The sequence below is a fragment of the Pezoporus occidentalis genome, unplaced genomic scaffold, assembly GCF_034315485.1.
Source record: "Pezoporus occidentalis ecotype Australia unplaced genomic scaffold, CSIRO_AGI_Poc_V1 ctg32, whole genome shotgun sequence".
NCBI lineage: Eukaryota > Metazoa > Chordata > Aves > Psittaciformes > Psittacidae > Pezoporus > Pezoporus occidentalis.
The window spans coordinates 2,586,584-2,606,383 of record NW_026915158.1 but is presented as its reverse complement, the minus strand read 5'-3'; the positions used below and the strand labels follow the sequence as shown (position 1 = coordinate 2,606,383).

Sequence of the window (19,800 nt, the reverse complement as noted above, 5' to 3'; positions counted from 1 at the left end):
CCTGGGTCCCCACTAGTCGGGGCCCTGTATCCCGGGTCCCCGTTGACCGGGGCCCTGTATCTGGGTCCCCGCTAGTCGGGGCCCTGTATCCCGGGTCCCCACTAGTCGGGGCCCTGTATCCCGGGTCCCCGTCGACCGGGGCCCTGCATCCCGGGTCCCCGTCGACCGGGGCCCTGTATCCGGGTCCCCGCTAACCGGAGCCCTGTATCCCGGGTCCCCGCTAGTCGGGGCCCTGTAATCCGGGTCCCCGCTAGTCGGGGCCCTGTAATCCGGGTCCCCAGCGACCAGGGCCCTGTAGTCCGCGTCACTGTTCGGGCGCCATTTGTAAGCGGCGAGGAGAAGCAGACAGGCCAACCCAATATGGGTGATAAGCAACTTCTACTTTATTTGTGACGCAGTTCACACATATATAGGAGTGGTATTCAGCCACTCCTTCTTGGCACAACAGTATTGGTTAGCCCCCACAGCTTCCTCCACATTCTCCTCCCAGGTCCGGTCTCCAGCCACCTGTGGGGGCCACCCCCTGCCTTGCTCGCACAGTCCTCCAGAACATTATGGTTCTGCTCTTAGAGTCATTCTGCAACACAAGTGGGATGAGGGAACTATAGTACAAAACAAACATATATATATGTATATATATATACATTTTTTTTTTTTTAATTTGGAGTCAATTAAATTTCTATTGCTGTACAAAAAAAGCATCTCTTCCAATTAACTGAATACATTCAAATTAATTAAGTACTGTCCAGGTTGGAAAATGTCTTTGAAAGTTCATAGCATTTAATAAACTGAATGTTTACCTTCAAAATATTTGAAATGTACTGCAATTAGTTTGTTCAGATGATGACTTTGGAGACTCTGTAATATTCATGGCTGTGGATTCGATAGCTAAATTTTACATTTTAAATATGAAATCTGTGCAACTATTTAAAACTTCTTTTCTAAAAGAGAATAATTAGCACCTGCCAGGCAGGTCATTTTCCTAAATACTCAGAAACTCATCATCTTTGTAGAACCTTTAGAAGTGGCTATAAACATGGGAAGCAATTAAGCAATCACATTGAAAGGAAACAATTTTACATTTCTCTTGAATAAGATATTGATAATTTTAGGAGGACATAGATGTATAAATACCATAGAAATGTGACATTGTAGCAAATTCAGTATTTGAAACAAGCACAAAAACTTTCCAAATGTTTTCACTCTGGATTGTTTCCACATCTTTTGCTGCATCACAGAAATAAGGATGTAAGAACATTGATCATATTTAACACAGGACCATGGGACTTGTACTGTTATTTTCCTATATTCTCAACCGTTATATCTATCTACATAAATATTTTTATATAGATCACAGTCTATGGTCAGAGACCTATCCTTGGCTCTGAGGCTGAGTGGCCTGGACTGGCTTATGTCCTCACTGCTTAGAACTCACTCCCCCTAAAGAAGATTTGCTGGTGAGAGCTCTGGCAGGAGTAAAGCCAAGAGGGAGGGCAGGGAGGTAGTTGGACCATCTGGCCTCTTACAGCCTGCACTGTTGAACTAATAGCTCAATTCTTAACTCACCCACCTGCTCCAGCATGCTCTCTTTTGTTCAGAAGACAAAACATAGACACTGCTGTCTTTTCTCGGTAACTACTTCTAGCAAAGGTTGCTATGAGGAAAGGTTATGATGTGATCAACTGTAAATCTGGCCCTGAAATGTGTACGGTGTCTCTGCTACATTTATACCAAGTAACTTTATTTTTCTGTAAGTGTCTTTTGCAGTGGGTTTTAGTACTAGAAATGCTTAATTCTTTGTAGTGCTGGAGAGATTTTTCTCCCTAGGTTCTGGGGAAAACTCATGTCATATTAAGAATATTTTATGTAAACTATATTTGAATAAATAAGCTTTATGTTACAGTTTACTCATTAAAATGTAAGCGTAATTCTTTTTACTTGCCTTAAGATGCAAGTGGATGCCCAAAAGATCTTTTTATTTGTAGCACTGGTTAATTTATAATGCTGGTATATTCTGTCAATCATGCCTAGAATCAGTGGAACATTTGCATACGAGGAGAGGAAGATTTGTTGTACTCTTGCTTGTTCTTGGGATTGGAAGAAGTTTCACTAAATAGCATTTATGTTGTGATTTCAGGGAAGGCAAATAAGAGTTTTCATAAAGAGCAAATGGAAAATCTTTCAGTGAATACAGATCATGCTTTAATTTTTTATTATCTTCAGAGTACCACTGCTGAGTAGCCATTGTTAGCAAAATCACAATTTTTTCTTGAAGAGATATATGCTTCAGATTTTGGGAACTCCATTTTTATGTGCACAGTAGGGCAAAAACCATTTTGAAATGGTCATTGTTTTTGGAAAGTTGAACATTATGTTCTCTATGTTTGGGAACTTCACAAGTATCTACAGTCACACCTTTGAAATCAGAAACAGCTTGTGCTCTAAGCTTAAGCTGTGATTACAATTTCTTTAGAGAATGGATGGTGAATAGGTCTCCAGAGCAAAATGACGGTGTGAACATAGTGTACACTAGAGCATCTAGCTTTAATCTGCCTAAAAGATATAATCCTAAGAGCAAAGGTAGTTTTAGCATGTGCTAGCCACTGGATTATATCCTCTTATTTACTGTCTTTGTTAACATGTGATAAAGCTTGTACTATTAATCTGACATTTGCTGAGGATTTTGGGGTTTCAGTATTACACTCAGAGTTATTCCTGTCATTTAAGAGGAATTTCCTGGGAAACGACAGCCGTCAGGTTCTCCTGTTCTGTTTTTCAGAGGCTTCATGCTGATATGTAGTATGATGAGATATTAGTTGATTATATTTCATGAAAAGTTGTAGTATGTAGGAAATGCTGGAAAATGGTAGACAGAAAATCCCGTATATGGATCTATAAAGGTGTTTCAACCACTGGAAGATTGTGAAATGGACTCTCATACTTTATTAGGCAATTATTTTTGTTGAGTTTGCTGGATACAAGCTTAAGAGTAGTTAAAACTACCCTTTTATGTTGATGTTTCATTGATTCCTTTTCTCAAGAAAAAAAAAATCCTAGGTAAGGCATATGAAATAAAAATTATGTTTTTATGGCTGATTTCTGATTTTTTTTCCCATCTCTGCATGTGGTAAGAAACATAAAAAAGGAGGTTTGTCGGTGTCCTGGACAAGCATTATCTTCATGTAACTGTGTTAGACTATCAGTGAGATACCATGAGCTGTTCCCCCTGAGACAAAGTAGATCCCAGTCACCCAGCTAGAAGGGATGTTTAAACCAATGTAGAAATAATAAATTACTCTTCCTCTTCCTCATTTTATGAGTTTTAAAATATTAATTGAAAGGCATTCTGGCTAGAACCAAAGTCTTTTCTACTCCCTGAATTACTGCACCTAGCCGTAGTTTTTTGCTTTCTCTTTGCCCATAAATGGCAGATTCCTTCTGGAAAGATCTGAATTACTAGAAGTTAATTTTACACTTCCAAAAGCAATAAAAACAAATAAATAATGATGATAGAAAGTTAGTGTTTTAGCAAAACAGTGTGGTACTTCCCCCTAATATGAAATTGATGTATTTGACTTTGCATTTAAAACTATAAACAGAAGGAAGATGCCCATTCTGTTTCAGTCCTGAATCTGTAGGCAGTGGAACCTTTAGACTGCTGTCTTGCTAAAACAGAATCTTTAGGTTTTCTGTTGACTGGGAAATGGGAGAAATTTAACAAAATCAGCATAGCCTCAAGTAAGGGACATTTGAAGCATGTATTGTATTTATCTGATGGATTGAAATCTCCTGGGAGAAAAGCGTTTCTTGCCTATTGTGCATGTCAATTCTATTTCAGTCTATTGTGCAGGAAAAAGAAAACCTTTATGAAAACGACATTTTGTTGTATACAGCAGACGTGTGGAGCACTTTACTATGTTTTTACCTAGCTGAATCCTGGCCCCAGCAGTGCAGAGGACTCAGGAGGTATAAAATATGTTATCCACAGCCACAAAGGGTAAGAATGTAGGCCCTGCGGAGGTGTTACATGCCCTTTCTAGGGTGTGGGAAAGGGAGTAGGAGCAATTGGTGAGGTAACTGTGACACTATTTTGGCATCCTCTGCTGTATCTCTGGTACAATGTGAACCGTTTATTCTCTTAAAGTTTTCCAGAGGCTGCTAGTTGACTGCTAGCTACCTGGCAATATCTAGTGTGCAATTCGCCTTCTGCTTCTCTGAAACCATATTCTATGTGCCGCAGAAAGGCTGGTGCTCAGCAGCCAGGCCAAAGCGTCAGGGTGGGCAGTGGTCTGTTTTTCACTGGGATCCTTTCTGATATCAGCCATAAAAAGGAGTGCACTTGGTTGTCCTCAATCTCCTCATGGCTGTGGGGTACCAGTTGTCCAAGGCTAGCGATTGTCAGGATGCGTTATCTCCTTGACATCCATGACATCTCCTCATGGCTGTGGGGTACCAGTTGTCCAAGGCTAGTGATTGTCAGGATGCATTTTCTCTCACTGGCTCATGTAGACCGGTGAAAGGAGGTAATGGGGAGGAAAACCAGGAGCAAGAGATGGGAAGAGAATTGAATCTTTGCACTATCACAGCCAATAGTGTCATGCAAGCTCTTTCCTGAAATAAGCACAGCCCTTGTTAGAAAACTATTTGTTTCAGTGGAATTGGAAAGCTGCTCTGCATTAGCAGCGGAGCAGCATATTTTCCCCAAGGACCTCAGAAATTAGAAAAATCAATGGCGTGGTATTATGAACTCCTGAGATATTCAAAGAAAGTAACCTAGCTACTCTCTTTGGAAACTTCGGGTAAGTTCCTAGATAGGATGCCAAAAAAATCTAGTTAACAATTTTTTTTGTCTTGTGACGGTGACTGTAAACCACTTTTGAGGCTCATCCATGTCAGTTCTTATGTCACAAAGCTGTGCTAATCCTGTTTTTTTCTTTTAAGAGTATTGTGATCTCCTTTTCATTTCAAGTCTTTTAAATTATCAGTCAGACCTAAAACCTCCTTCTTAACTTCAGCATTTTAGTTCTCCTTCTAGGTTGATGAGATTTTCCTTTTGCAGAGAAATTAGTTTTGCTGGTTTCAAGTGACACATTCTTGTGCTGTATTTTTTGTTTGAGAAGCTTCTGCATTGTGGCATTTCAGTAGCAAACCACAACTGTTGATGTGATATTCAAAATGTACAGCTAAGTGACTTCATAAATCTTTACATTTGTTTGCGATGAGCCATGTCCTTAAATTCAAGTTCCATTGACCATTACATATTTAAACTTGAGCATTTTCAAGGATTCCTTGGCTTCCTATTTGTCTTTTTTATTTTCTACAATAGCAGTTATATTTATGCCTGAATATCTCTGCAGAGAATTTCTTCTGGTACATTCTGCTGGCATCCTTATTCATGATGTGGGCACACTCCTGCCAACCCAAGAAAAGTTTCATCTCCATTGCTTTTTGCAAGACTAGGTTGAGTGTTTTAAAGTAATTTTCCTCGTTCTGATAATTCTGGTTTGAGATATATTCTGACCACCTCTAATCACTTTATTGCTCTTCAACCAGCTGTTTCCCAGTTTGGGTTTCGTGGTGTGTTTTATTTTCCAGTCAGATTTAGGCAGATTTTGCTATTTTGATGTAGCTTCAGTGTTTTTACATCTTAGTTCCTTTCAGCTTCCTACCTCTCATTAGGCTATTTTTGAGACCAAAGAAAACTGAATGTTTATTTTGTGTACTTCCTGAACTATTTAATGGCACACTGTCAATACTTGAAAGATTTCTGAACCAAGGCCAGTTCAGCTTGATTTTAGTATTCAGTTTTTTTTTTCTGGCCAAAATATTGTGATCTTTTTGTGTATAATCTTAGAGGTAACCCATATATAAATTAGATTTATTATCAATTTTAAATGGCTGTGATTAAGGAAACACACATGGGGAATATTGACTTTATAATACTTTAGCAGCAGGTCTTAGAAACATTGAGCCTTTGCAAAATATTTTTTTTTCTCACTGCTATTTGTAAATTCCTAGAGCTGTTAATGTTGATTTCACCCCTCATAGAAACGTCTTCTGTAGCTCTGATTCTTGACTTGATGCCCAGAGGCCAATCTTTCTGGGCACTTATAAAAAATAGCTTGTAAAGTCTGTCATGCAGAGATGTCAGACATTTGACTGGCTGACCTATTATCTAGGCAAACTGGATGAAAGTATATTATTTTCCTTTGTGGTACCATCTTTTTCTGTCCAAATCTTACAATAATCTTATTCCAGTTCCTGAAAAGTCTTCTTTGTACTTGCATAAAAGAAATGGCAGTAGCTGAGTTATAATGAAAGGCCAGTGAACGAACTGGTATACAGTTTCACCTTTTAGTGGCTGGAGAGTAGAAGAGGCAAGGAATTTACTGTTAAATAGCAACTAAGGATGATTTTCTTTAGCTCATGAAACTGAAACCTGTGTTTTTAATAGTAACAAATTCTAATCCTCTGTCTGCATATTTATGGTTTGAGATTTACTTAAGTGCCTGCAAACTATGGATTTTTTGCAAATAATCATTAACCTTTACCTGGCTACAAAAGTTCTTTATGACTTTAATCAGCTTCTTGTGTTGTATGTTATTTTATTATGCCCTCGGGTGCAATAGAGCCAACATTTATTTACTTATTTATTTTCTTTTTTGAACTAGAGACATTTTAGCTGGGACATTTCTACATAAATTCTTTTAGTAGGAGACAATATAAAAGAACACACATTTAAGGTAGTAAGTCCCCAATAGTCTTATCACACAGGAGTGGTATCATCTGATGCTGCATGGGAAGCTGTTTTTAATATGTGTTGACATTTCAAAGGGTCTATAGGTAGCACACAGGTATTTGGTAGAAGACAAGTTACTACAGAGACATAGAGTTGTGGCACAGGGAGATCCTGTGACTTTCTAGAGTCTTTGGGAAATCAGTGAATTCTTTGAAAATTCAGTTTGGACAACCTGAGCTATCCAGGGCTTGGACCATGCTTTCTTCCAAGTGTCAAAGATCTGCTCCCCTGGGATGACTGATTCAGACAACGTTTGCTCTATGTAAGACAGTTCCTTGATACAGAGGAATCACTTAGATGTGATTCCCCTTGGAGCTTCATGGACAGCTTCTTTTGGACAGGCTACTCAGGACTAGCTGAGATTTCAGAAAATCCCAGCCCAAAGGCTAACCCTGATCCACTACAGCATGTGTTATATGGTATCATGGAATGATTCAGTTGAAAGAGGCCTTGGAGGTCATCTAGTCCAACATCTTACTCAAAGCATGGCTGTGAAGTGTATAGAATTATGCAGTAATAGAGTTATTGTAAAAATCCATGTTGTTATCAGTTTAAAACAAAAGATGGTCATAAAAGTTTAACTATTTCTGCAATTCAGTGTGATTTAAAATGAATTCACAGTGATTTAAGTGAAAAGTGAAAGTTAATTATTCAGTTTGGGGTTGTCTACCCATGTAAGGAAGACTAAATGTATTTCAGAATAACTCATAAAGCTATATTTTAGTTTTCTGAATTAAATTGTAATGTGGCTTGTCTCCTTGAAACAGATGAAATACAGCTTCTACTGACTTGGAACTTACTTTATTGCTTTATATTTATTATTGATTGCTAAAGTACATATAGTTGAACACTTTTCCCCGTAGGAAATATAGAGAAACAACTGTTTGTTAATTTAGGCTTTCATTTTTATTTGCAGGGATTGGATTTTGCAGCCTTTACAGGTCATATGTTTGTTGGCATCTGCCTTGTTGTTCTGGTCTCCTTTCCTTTCCTCAGACTTCTTTACTGGAACAAAAAACTTTACAATAAGGAACCAAGTGAAATTGTCGGTAAGTGGGAGTGTGAAAAAAATGCTATTATCACTACACTGAATGTGCTAAATAGAAACTGAATAGTGCCTATTACAGTGTTGTCCTCAGCTGAAAGTGCCTGCTCTCCTGCAGTCTCTGAACATAAATTTTTTAACTAATAATTTAGGTCTCATTTTTAGTCATAATATTTTCTGACTTCTAGAAATGGATGTTTTTGTGATGTTAAGGTTGATGTGTTGACATGAATTATTAAGAATCTTTCAAAATTTATGAGGATATTTTACATAATTTATAGCCATAGGCTTGAATACCTGTGTGCTCTGTATCACAACAGATAACATCTGCTCAAGGTGCTGAGTTCACAACCTAGCTTTAGAAATACCTCAGGTTTTCCTTATGACAGGCATAGTGTCATAGCATTGCCTCTCCTGGTCTTCTTCCACTGGATTTTTTCAGCAATCTTTTCCTGATTTGTGGTCTCTGAAGGACATTTCCTCAAGAGCAGAAGTTCTTTCCAGCTTGCCACTGTGGCTCTTCCAATTCTAAATTTCCCTGGTGTAAAATTTCTATAATTCAGTAGGAATACATCTATGTCTTTTTTAGGTTTTTCACCTCACCTAGAAGCCTTGCTAAGCCTGTTTCAATGGCTGTTGACTATGTTAGTCCCTTTTTGCCTTCATGCTTTTATGCTTTTCTATGCAGTTGTTTTGAAGTATTCATCTTTGTCCTTAGGCAAGTGGTGAAATGTAACAGTAACCCCCAAATGTTCACAATTTCTTTACAAGGTAGGAAATAATTCATTATAGTTTCTTAGCAAGCTTTGAGCCACTAAAATGCATAATCTGGACAGCTGGGTAATTAGCTCATCTTCCTATTGCTCCTTCTCTTCTTCACGGTGGTCTAAAAGCTCATCATGAGCCAGGAATGTGCGTTCACAGGCCAAACAGCTGACTGTATGCTGGGGTCAATAAAAAGCAGTGTGGCAAGCAGGTTGAGGGAGGTGATTCTGCCTCTCTACTCCACTCTTGTCATACCCCATGTGGAGTACTGTGCTCAGCTCTGGGGTCCTCAGAACAAGAAAGAGAGTTCAGAGGAGGGCCACACAGATAACAGGGGTGGAATACATCTCCTGTGAGGACAGTCAGAGTTGGTATTGTTTTGCCTGGAGAAGAGAAGGCTCTGAGGAGACTTTAGAGCAGCCTTTCAGTACATAAAGGGGCTTAAAAGAAAGATGAGGACAGGCTTTTTAGTAGGACCTGTAGTGATAAAATAGGGGTAATGGTTTTAAACTGAAAGAGGACAGATTCAGAGTAGATACAAGGATGAGGGTGGTGAACCACTGGAACGTGTTGCCCAGAGATAATAGATGCATCCCTGGAAACATTCAAGGTCATGCTGGACCAGATTTTGAGCAACCTGATCTAGTTGAAAATGTCCCTGCTCATTGCAGGTGGGTTGGACTAGATGATCTTTAAAGGTCCCTTCCAACCCAAACCATTCTGTGACTCTGTATCAAAATGTAAATACAGAGCAAATTCTTACCAGTTCTACACAGCGCTCAAGAATAAGAATCTTTTGCGGAAAAGATCATCCTTGGAAGGGAATTATCTTTTTGTTGGGGAGTGTCAGGGTTTAAGCCCAGCTGTAACTCAGAACCATGCAGTCTCTCTCTCATTCCCCCCCTTCTTCCCCCCTGCTCTCAGAGGGATGGGGAGGAGAATCGAAAGAATGTAACTCCCACGGGTTGAGATAAGAACAGTTTAGTAACTAAGGTACAACACAAACCACTGCTGCTACTACCAATAATAATAATGAGAAGGGAAATAACATGGGAAAAGAACACAACCGCTCACCACCCACTGACTGATACCCAGCCCGACCGAGCAGTGATCTAGCCCGTCCGGGTAACTCACCACCCACCGACGTCCTGACTTAATGACATTATTTTGTGAATACATAGTTTGGAAAATAGATTTTTCTTTTTTCTTTCACCTATGAATTTTTAAAATATTATTTTGGATTTCTAAGAAATCAAGTATGCATAACTTTTTTTCTTTTATTAATATGAATAGTACAATTTACTCACTGATGTAATATTTCTGCCAGTTAAACACTGTACTAATGAAACACTAGCTAGCATATTTCCCTCAGTTCATCTTTTGGTAATCTGTTACTTGCAACTTAGTATGTTCATCTATAGCAGTCTCCTAATCAGCATACCATGTGTTATAATCAGCTGCTTGCCCATTGCTGCAAAGCTGATCAGTAGCTGTTCAATTAGAGCAAACGCTCAAGAGCTACTCTTTCTATTGAAACTTTCTGTGAAAGGGGAAGAGAAAGCCACCAACACTGCTCCATTAGTAGGTAACTGTTGTGGTTTGGATTTGCAAAATGTGCTCCAAGGTGCTTTCAGGGGTCCTTCCATCTCAGGTTGCAATGGTTCTGTGATAACTTCAAATGGCTTGTTTGAAGCAGCTGTTTTAATCAACTGAATAGCAGCCTTCCCTCACCCTGCCCCCAATTAGCAATTAAAGAAGATATGTGAGACCTAATTGGTATATTATTATACTCTCCAGATTTCTCCCTGTATGCCATGTGCTTTAAGATCTTTTCTGTTGTTTTAGGCTACATGTATTATTGAGAATGGATAAGCACTAATTTTAAGACTGGGCCATGCTGTTATTCTGAAAATACATTGGCAGATTAATTTCAATGCTGTGTGCTACCGGTGTCCTTAAATTGTTACCTTTCAGGCTGAGCTGCAGCACCTGTGCAGCAGAAAAAAATCCCATGTTCCTTCCTTAGAAGCTACTATCTACTTGCAGTGGCTTAAAGCAGGGCATATTACACAAGAAAAAAGAATCTGAAGAACTCAGCTGTGAGAGAGAAAATCAAATGCTTTTAAAAAATTAAGGGAAATTTTAAGGCCTTTTTTGAGTGCGACTTTCAGCTGATAAACCTGCACCTTGTTTTGTGTGATGGAGAAAAAGATAGTAGGGTTAGGGTAGAAAGCTGAGAAGGTTTAAAAACCATATATATATAGTTTCCCAAAAGAATATCTAAGGGGAAATAATAATATATAAATGTAACAGGAATTCAACTTGCGTCCACCCCCCCCCCCCCCCCAAAAAAAAAAAAAGGCGTTTGAAACCAAAGGTTTTGCTTCCCTTAAGTGTTAACAATATATTATTTTGCCATTATTCCTGCTGGTGTGGCTCACTTCAGCAGCTGGGAAAGTACTGCTATGGTAGTATGATAGGCAGCATGGAAAGCTGACAACAGAAGGAATTTTCTAATTAATCATAGTCATGTGTAAAGTGTTTAATATGGGAAAAACACAGTGCTGTTTCTCACAGTGTGAAATGTGGCAAGCAGATGAGTGGGCAAATCTCTTTCTATCTTCCATGTGGAGCTTTACAGCTATTTCTCTAAGAGAAATAAAATGAGAGGAGTGGGATAAAAAAAAGAGGTACAAAACCAGTAGTGAAAAGGTAGAAAGTCTAGAAGAGGAAAGAAGTAGGGGAGTGATAATTGAGGATTGTGAGACATGTACAACTGACAGGATTGTGCTGCCTGAAAGATGTCCAGGCATTGTTCCTGTTCCTTTGAGTATGGACTGCTCACATTGGTCCTTGATTTGTGTGAAACCATGAGAAGAATGGCAGAGCTAAGGGGATGGTCAAGAAGGAAAACAAGGTAAAATTGAAAAATTTGTTTAGCATTTAATGTCTGGTGAGTTTCCAGGCATTTCCTCTGTGCCAATTGACCTAGCACAGGCATCGTCAACTGTAATTGTAGCTGAACAGAAGGTATAGCTCAGTGCTGTTGTTATTAGTTCATGTGAACCCCTTTGCCTGTCACAGCTCTGAGATGCCTGCCTGGAGGTACGTATGGATCCTCACCACAGGTGGCCATGGTTAAAAGGTTAACAGCTTTGTTGTTTCCTCAGGGCATAGGATGTCCTAGTGGCCCCTGTGTTCTCTAACAGTGATGCATGTCCTCCTGTGCTGCCCTGCCCTGCAATGTACAACTTTTGGTTTAGTGCTGGGGAAGAACTAATGTGATGACTTGCAAGATAACTTCAGTGTTGATTCAGTTTGAACTGAAGAAGGCTAATAATAATGATAATGATGATAATAATATCCAGGGCCACAAGGACACCACAGGGGCACAGAGGGCGAGGGTAAGGTGTTATATAGCCACATGTTTTGCTTGGGGTCAGAGAACAGTCCTTAGCCCTATTTTAGTTAGTAACCTATTTGTAACTGTAGGAACCAGTTAATATTTTCTTGTTAGAATCAGTGAGAAGTACACCAAGTACCTAGCTGGATTAAATACATCAACAAATCTCAGTCATGAGGAGTGTCTGTATCTATGTAAATACTTTCTAAGGGCCCGAAAAGCATTATTGGTATTTAATGTAACAAAAATAGTGGTCTGTCCTCACTTGAAAGTTCATTCAGGTGAGGAAACCAGCAGGCAGATTATACAGAGAATAATGTTCAAGGAAAGGAATATTTCAAGATATTTTCAAGCATTCAACTTGAAACTTAATCTGGATAGCAATTTTGAAATATGCATTGCACTCGACTGGCCTCACCTGAGGTGCTAAATCATGGGAATAAATGCGAAGCATTTTATAAATCTTGAAGAACAATGAGGAACAAGAACATGTTCTTGGTGTTGGTTTGGTTTTGGTTTAGTTTTTGTTTTTTAATAGTTAACATTTTAACTCTCCTACTGTGGATGATATCATGCTAAACTAAAAGATGCAGCTGTCTTAGGAAATGAACAGGTAGTCTTACAGTCCCTGAAGAATTTGTGTATACTCCTTTTTTGGATAATATATCAGGATCCATGAGGGTCATGGTTTTATGTTTAAAAATGTAGAACAGAAATCTGTGTTTTAGTATTTGCACCTTGAAGAGATGTTTTAATTGATCATTAAAAATGAATGAAGGAATGAAAATAAGTGTAGGTTTTTTACTTTACACAGATTCAGGATATTTAAATCATTTAATGTTTAAAGACCTGTAAGTCCTTTGAACTGCTTTAGAGTTGATGGAGTATTCCTTTTGGAAAAAAGAAAATGTCAATCTGTCTTTTCTTGTTTTCAGATTATAAAAATAGGATTCTGACATTACAGAATAAGGGAAATATGACAATCTCATATTATTTGTTTAGTGCATTGGTAATATAGCCATCAAAAGAAGGCAACTGTAATATTACTTTACTTACCTCATGCAGAAAGAAAATGTAATACAGTGGCATTTTGAATCAACAGAGCAGCACTTCACAATTTATTTCTCATGGAAGGAATTAGTACTGAAAAACCACTGATGGAAGGTGAAAACTGAGAAAGTGATACCTCCTGTTTCTTTTATAGCACTTCTCTCCTTTGATTTTTGGGTACATACCACAAGTGTGAAATGATTGTATAGATATACACTGATTGACAAGACCTGGCTTTTTCATTGAGTGTTTTGATGAAGCTGTGACAAAATTTTTCACTTTACTCTGGTGGTATTGAAGCTCATAAGATCTTCCTGATATACAGAACTGAAGAGAACCATTAAGGCTAATTTAACATATGGTCTGTATCCGTTTGCTGCAGAGAGCTTTCACTGTGATGATGTTTCAAATAAAAAAAGTAACCTTGACAGATTTGTAAATTATTCCTGCAGTAAGCCAAACTTATTAGTCACCATTTATACATTTAAACCAGTTACTAAATACATGGTGAGTCTGAAGTGTGCTTCATTATTTTGCTCTTTATTTTATCCTATTAAAAGCATTATATGAGACACTAACTTTCGAATTATGAGTTGTCCTCTTGAGGCTCTTTTTCTTCATGATTGTTTTTTCCTGAATAGGTCTTTGGGAATACCATTTGTAAGTGGTTTCTTGTGGCACTTTGTTTGTTTCACTTTGGATTGGATTGGTTTGGTTTGTTTTTTTTTTCCCGGTGTTGAAAGGACCTCAGCAGTAGTTATGTTTGGTGCAACAGTAGTTGTTTGGAATGTATCTGTTCACTTTTAAGCAGAGTAGAATGAATTGAACAGATATTTTTTTAATTGTGAGACTTGCACTTTAGTGGAAAACATTGGCTAAATTGGTTTTCATGTCTGACAGTTTTGAATTAAAACTTTTTGAAAGTGAGTAAACCAGAATTATTTTCCAAGATTTCAAACCTGATGAAAAATTTCTGAAACAAACTACACTGGAATATAAGATAATCAAATGCTTAAAATACTTGACCCTTGATTTCTCATGACCCTGTGCCATTCTCAGGGTAAAAAACCTGAACATTGTGATTCTCAGAGTCCTGCTTTGAAAAGATGGGTAATTGCAGTAGAGGAAACTAAGGGACGAAACCACAAGGACTGAAATAACTTTGTTGCTCTAAGTCTGACTTACCCAGAGATGGAAACAGAGCTGAGAAAAATCCCATTCCTCATTCACGAACAAACCAATTGAAGAGTAATGTATGTCTTTATCAACCATTCTGAAATGTTATAAGAGCTCTAACCATCTTTAATATCTTCAGATTACTCCATCTGACTGTTATGTGACCATCATAGTGGTATTAAATTTACTTTTCTCTTATAAAATGCAGCAATAGGCTTGTAGTATTGTAGATTCTTTCAGTAGCTAAAATTAAAGGGGAGGACCCAAAGTGCCTTGAGGAAAGATTCCAGTTATATTTTGAAGGAGAACAATACTTACTATTTTGCAGCTTTCTGAACAGCCTAACTCCTAGGGCTGCTGCAGCCTGCCCCAGCTTGCCTGGAAGAATACTCCTGGGAGGTGACTTAGGTGTATGGCGCCCTCTGAGGTTTGCAGTTTTCTGCTAGGCTCCAACTGCTTTACTACAGGGATGAGGATGACCTGTAAATCCTGTGCCATGGACACAGTCCCATTCTAGGCAACTGGAACAGCATTAGGTGCCTTGGTGACCAAATGGAAGTCCAGCTGTTGGCCTCTGAGTTGAAAAGCTTATGTAAATGCTCTATATTGCTTTATGAGGAGTTGTGCAGATTTTTTTGCATTCCTTTGCAAGTATTTAGCTGAATAAAGCAAAGCATGTTGAAATATGCATTGCACTCGACTGGCCTCACCTGAGATGCGGTTTTGAAGACCCTGCAACATTTATGCCTCTGCTTAACTTTAACCCCTATTGATGAACTAGACTACACAAAAGAATAAAGTCAAGAACATTTCAGGTACTTTTTGTTTCTTTCCCCTCAGATTGAGAGCCTTATGCTTGTGTCCTGTTGAGGGGTGCTGCCTCTAGGATTGAGGCACGAGTTGTTGAGCTGGAGTATTACTTGAAGTGAATTCTTTCTATACTTGGTTTTCACCTTTCTGACTTAGTTTCTGTGCTTTTAAAATGGAGATAATGCTTATCATCTTATAATGCTTAGAAGATTAATTACATTAATCAGAGATTTCAAAAAATACTAAAAATTATGGATATTACCATTACTAAAGCTAGAATTCATGGTACTTAACTTATTTTTCAGTTAACCTTTGAACAGACGTATTCTTGATCTGAGAGGTTAGCAAAGAAACATAGTCGCTTTACTGAAGAGTTAAGCTATAAAAGCATGTGGAGTATCATCCCCTTCACAGGAACACGCTTTATATGTCATTAGTCACAGCCTAGAAGTACAAACTGTGTTGCTTGCAAAAAGGTAGTTAATGTACTTAGTGCACTTGCAAGTTAAAAATTGTCATTTTATGATATCATCTTATCAAGGTTGGTCATGCTCTTCTGAGTATCTTCAATTAACGAGACTGGCCTTTTCAGATTCTGAGACTGGGAATTAATTGCACTCATTTTTTTAGAATGTCTTCTCTGTTATTGGCAGTCAGGTGGGAGGGAATGCATGATTACTTTAAGTGAAAATTAATCTATTAATTGTCAGATTGCAGAAATAATAAGCATTTTAAAATGAAACTTAATGTTTGCTAAAATGCAGAAAATCTTCTCTAAAATGTTAGCGCTCAGGTCAGTAGCTGAAACTCCATTAACTTCAATGGATCAGGCAGTCATATCTGTGGCATAGGGTTTACATATTTGCTGATCCTTTATTTGATATTAAAACTAATCTAAAAACTGTTATTTTCTTGTTGGAAATGGACTTTCTGTGGAAAAAAAAACCAAAACTTTTTTTTTGTTGCTGTTTTTTTTTTTTTTAAAATAATAATGCTGGTTATATTGCTGTGGTTCCTTGTGGGCTTTATGAATGTACCATGTTCATAAAAACTTTAGTGTCATAATGGGCTGAATTCCCTGATGGAGCTGTAGCTCTCTTGTCTTGTTTAACTCCAGATTACTGCATACTAAACTTTGCTTCTGTCACTTCAACTACTGCTACAATTGCAGTTAAATGTTAATTTAGATGTTTTATAAAGATAAATTATCATGAAAGGTACATTCCACACACGCCTACCATTTCAATTATTAGCAATAGATCTGGCAGTGGCAGGATAAATCGGATGGTAGGCTGATCCACCATAAAGGTAACCCTTAGCTCTTCAGATTGGGTTTTCCTGGAAAAGTGAGTGAAGTGATCTCACCCTGGTGTAACATGACCATTGGTCCCCGTCTAGTAGGGGACAGGAATCTAAGGACGCAGGGAAAAGGGTGTGAGACTTTCCCATTCAGGGGCAGCCAAATGTTGCGTTTATGCTGCCCTAGACATAATTTCAAAGTGACTGGTAAGATCTTAAAGTTGTCTTAAGCCCTTGTCCGTGAGTAACATAGCATGTCATAAAATATTAGATGTTCCAGACTCTAGGGGTTGCTGTCTGGATGGGTTTGCAGACCTGACATGGGAGAAGTATAGAAAAGCCTAAAGGGTTTTAGCTATGTTCAGTGTTCTCACTGACCTCAGGGTCCTGTATTATATTTCCTTCAGAACAAAACCAATGACCAATACATATGGATCATCTATCTTATCACGATAGCCACAGTGAGCTATCATGGTAAGACTGTGCAAAAAGAGAAATAGGAAAAAAATCCCCTATTCTGTAGCATTAACTAGAAAACCTTTTCATAAAACTATTGCTACAACAGCAGTCACAGTATAAAAAGATGTATCAACTGTTCTGATTTTAAAAGGACATTTTCTTCTGAAGTAAATTCAACATCCTGTTGCTTCACCAGGAAACATTTGTGCTGTTTCTGAATGAATATTCTCCTCTTATTTCTTTAGTGATTTCCTGGAAAATCCAAAGCTTGCTTTTTTCTTTTTTTTTTTTTCCATGCCCAGTCTAAGGTCTAAAGTCCTTCCCGAACAGGAACAGACACTTTTCAATCATTCTCCAAGGCCTTTACAATACTGGGAAAATAGTAAAATCAGAAAGTATTGAAAATCCTTGCAGGATTTTGGAGGCTGACTGCAAGTGCTAATCAGTTTGTCTGAACTACACAGGATCAGATATCTTTCAACAGGTGATGGTAGCTGTGTTTTCAGTGCCTAAGAATTAAATCCTCTTAGGAAACCTTTGAAATTTTGAAAAATTTCCATTTGTTTTTCATTCCCTTCAGCTCTGCAAAATGAATGGTAAAAGCATTCATTTTTGGTGCAACAATTCCAGTAATTTTAACAGTTTTGCGACCAGAGCACATTACATTTATTTTGTGTGTCTCTGGTTTCATATGCATTATACTTGCTCTAAAATAAGTGATTTTGCTTCTTTTTAGAGCTGAAACATGAGATCTATGTTTGGAGACTGACAGCACAACGCATTAACCCAGCCAGCAGAGAGGAGACTGCTGTGAAATGCCTTCTGATGCAGAAGGTGCTGACTCTAGAGATGCTCCTGAAGAAGAAGCTGAGGACGTTTCATAGGTGAGTGGTGACCATCGTGTCCCACCTCCCCTGCTCTGACCCTCAGTGGGGACAAGCTGCAGGCACAGGCAGTTTGTTGGACTGGTAGGGAGCTCCTGCTCATCTCAGTCTACATCTAGGAATGATAGTGTTGCTTTGCTAATGTCAGGGTTAATATTTCTGTTTGCTTCAACCAGCCAAGAACTCACACCTGGTACTTTTAGGCAGAGCTGGAAGTGAAGGCTTTCAGTGATCTTCACTAGGATAAGACCTATATTCTTGTCTCTTCATCAGATGAGTATTGGGGCAGACATGAAGAGTCACTCTCAACCTCAGTAAAACACAAAGAATTTTAGGACAAAACTGATGTGTAAGACCTGGAAAATATATATCAATAAGACCTGATTTTAATGGCATAGAAATTTCAGGTAGTTTTTGGTGTGAAAAGATCACAAATATGTCCTCAGGCTTTTCCTTGCAATAGTGGCTTTATTGTAGTAAAATGCTACACTTTGTTTTTTTTCTTACCAAAAAATTAAAGTGTTCTTCAGTGAACTGTTGAGTTTGAAAAACATGTTACCAGTGAATTGCTGAGTTTTACAATTATTTCATAATCAAATCTTCAGTGTGAACCTGAGTGCAGACATAATGTCGTGGTTTAAGCCCAGCTGGTAATTCAGTACGACGCAGTCTCTCTGTCACTCCCCACCCTTCCTCCCCCCCGCTCCCGAAGGGATGGGGAGGAGAATCAAAAGAATGTAACTCCCATGGGTTGAGATAAAAACAGTCCAGTAACTAAGGTATAACACAAACCACTGCTGCTGCCACCAATAATAATAATGATAAGGGAAGTAATAAGGGAAGAGAACACAACCACTCACCACCCGCCAACCGATACCTAGCCCGACCAAGCAGTGATCTAGCCCTTCCACGTAACTGCCCCCAGTTTACATACTGGGCATGACGTGCTGTGGTATGGAATACCTCTTTGGTCAGTTTGGGTCAGGTGTCCTGTCTCTGCTTCCTCCTGGCTTCCCCTCCTCCCTGGCAGAGCATGAGACTCACAAAGTCCTTGGTCAGAGTAAACATTACTGAGCAACAACTGAAAACATCAGGGTTATCAGTGTTGTTCCCAGGCCAAAAGTCAAAACACAGCACTGCGCCAGCTACTAAGAAGGAGAAAAATCACTGCTACTGCTGAACCCAGGAGACATAACTAACTGTTTAGGTATAGAAAAGAAGTTTATTGAAACTAGGACTAAAAATGTTAACCTTATTTTGTGCATATTCCAGCAAAACCATTTGTTATGCTATGGAATTTAATGACTGAAAATAGAAGTGATAAATAGTCTAAAAGTATAGAATTGACTAAACAGAAAGTGAAATGAATATTTTTAATTAATAAGCATGTCAAATAGGCAGTATGAGTAAGGCCATACAAACATGTTATCTTAAACTATTTCAGTAATATGATGACTTTTTGTTCACATTTGATGTTGGTATTGTGTACTTTGAATGCAGTGACAGTATTAATATTTAAACACAAAAAAGACTGTTAAGATGGCCTTCTTTTAGAAAGATTATAACAGTTTATTAGACTTTACAGCACTTTAAAGAAGAAACTTCTGAAGTATAAATAAAAATTCTATATATTTAAACTTAAAAATTAGGATTCCTGCAGCACAGTACATTTACAGCAACGTAAAAATTCATTAGCATTAACATCAGCACTCCTGAACTAGGAAGCCCAGGGCTTTTTGCTGGAGGGCTGACTATGCTGGTAACATGATATTTGGATTGTAAAAATGCATTCTAATATGCAAATGTAAAATACATATGTTCTGACTTTTGGATGTTAGCGTGTGACCCTTGTTTTATTGCAGCAGGGTACACATTAGCTCCTGAAACTGTGAAGGGAACTACATATTGCATATAGCCAGATCCTACACCGAGATCCATACCCTGGAGGGTAGCTCCTTCCAAGCCTGTGGCACTCTTCATGAACCAAAGAGTTTGTGCATTAGTGGATCATGTTACAAAAGGGGACTCTTAAGTGAATGCTCATGGGAATTTTGATGATGGCTGTAAGAAGGCCATGATTCCTTTGTGGTACAAGTTACTCGATATGGGG

General features: G+C 38.4%; 1 protein-coding gene across 1 annotated transcript in view; it reads left to right on the top strand.

Moving 5' to 3' along the window:
* Nucleotides 1–19,800, top strand: part of OCA2 (OCA2 melanosomal transmembrane protein) — a 198,625-nt gene that overhangs the window by 103,553 nt on the left and 75,272 nt on the right. The window contains exons 15-16 of the mRNA XM_062628602.1: nucleotides 7,716–7,848; nucleotides 17,543–17,690. Of these exons, the coding sequence (XP_062484586.1) occupies nucleotides 7,716–7,848; nucleotides 17,543–17,690 (281 nt within the window). The remainder of the gene's footprint in view (nucleotides 1–7,715; nucleotides 7,849–17,542; nucleotides 17,691–19,800) is intronic.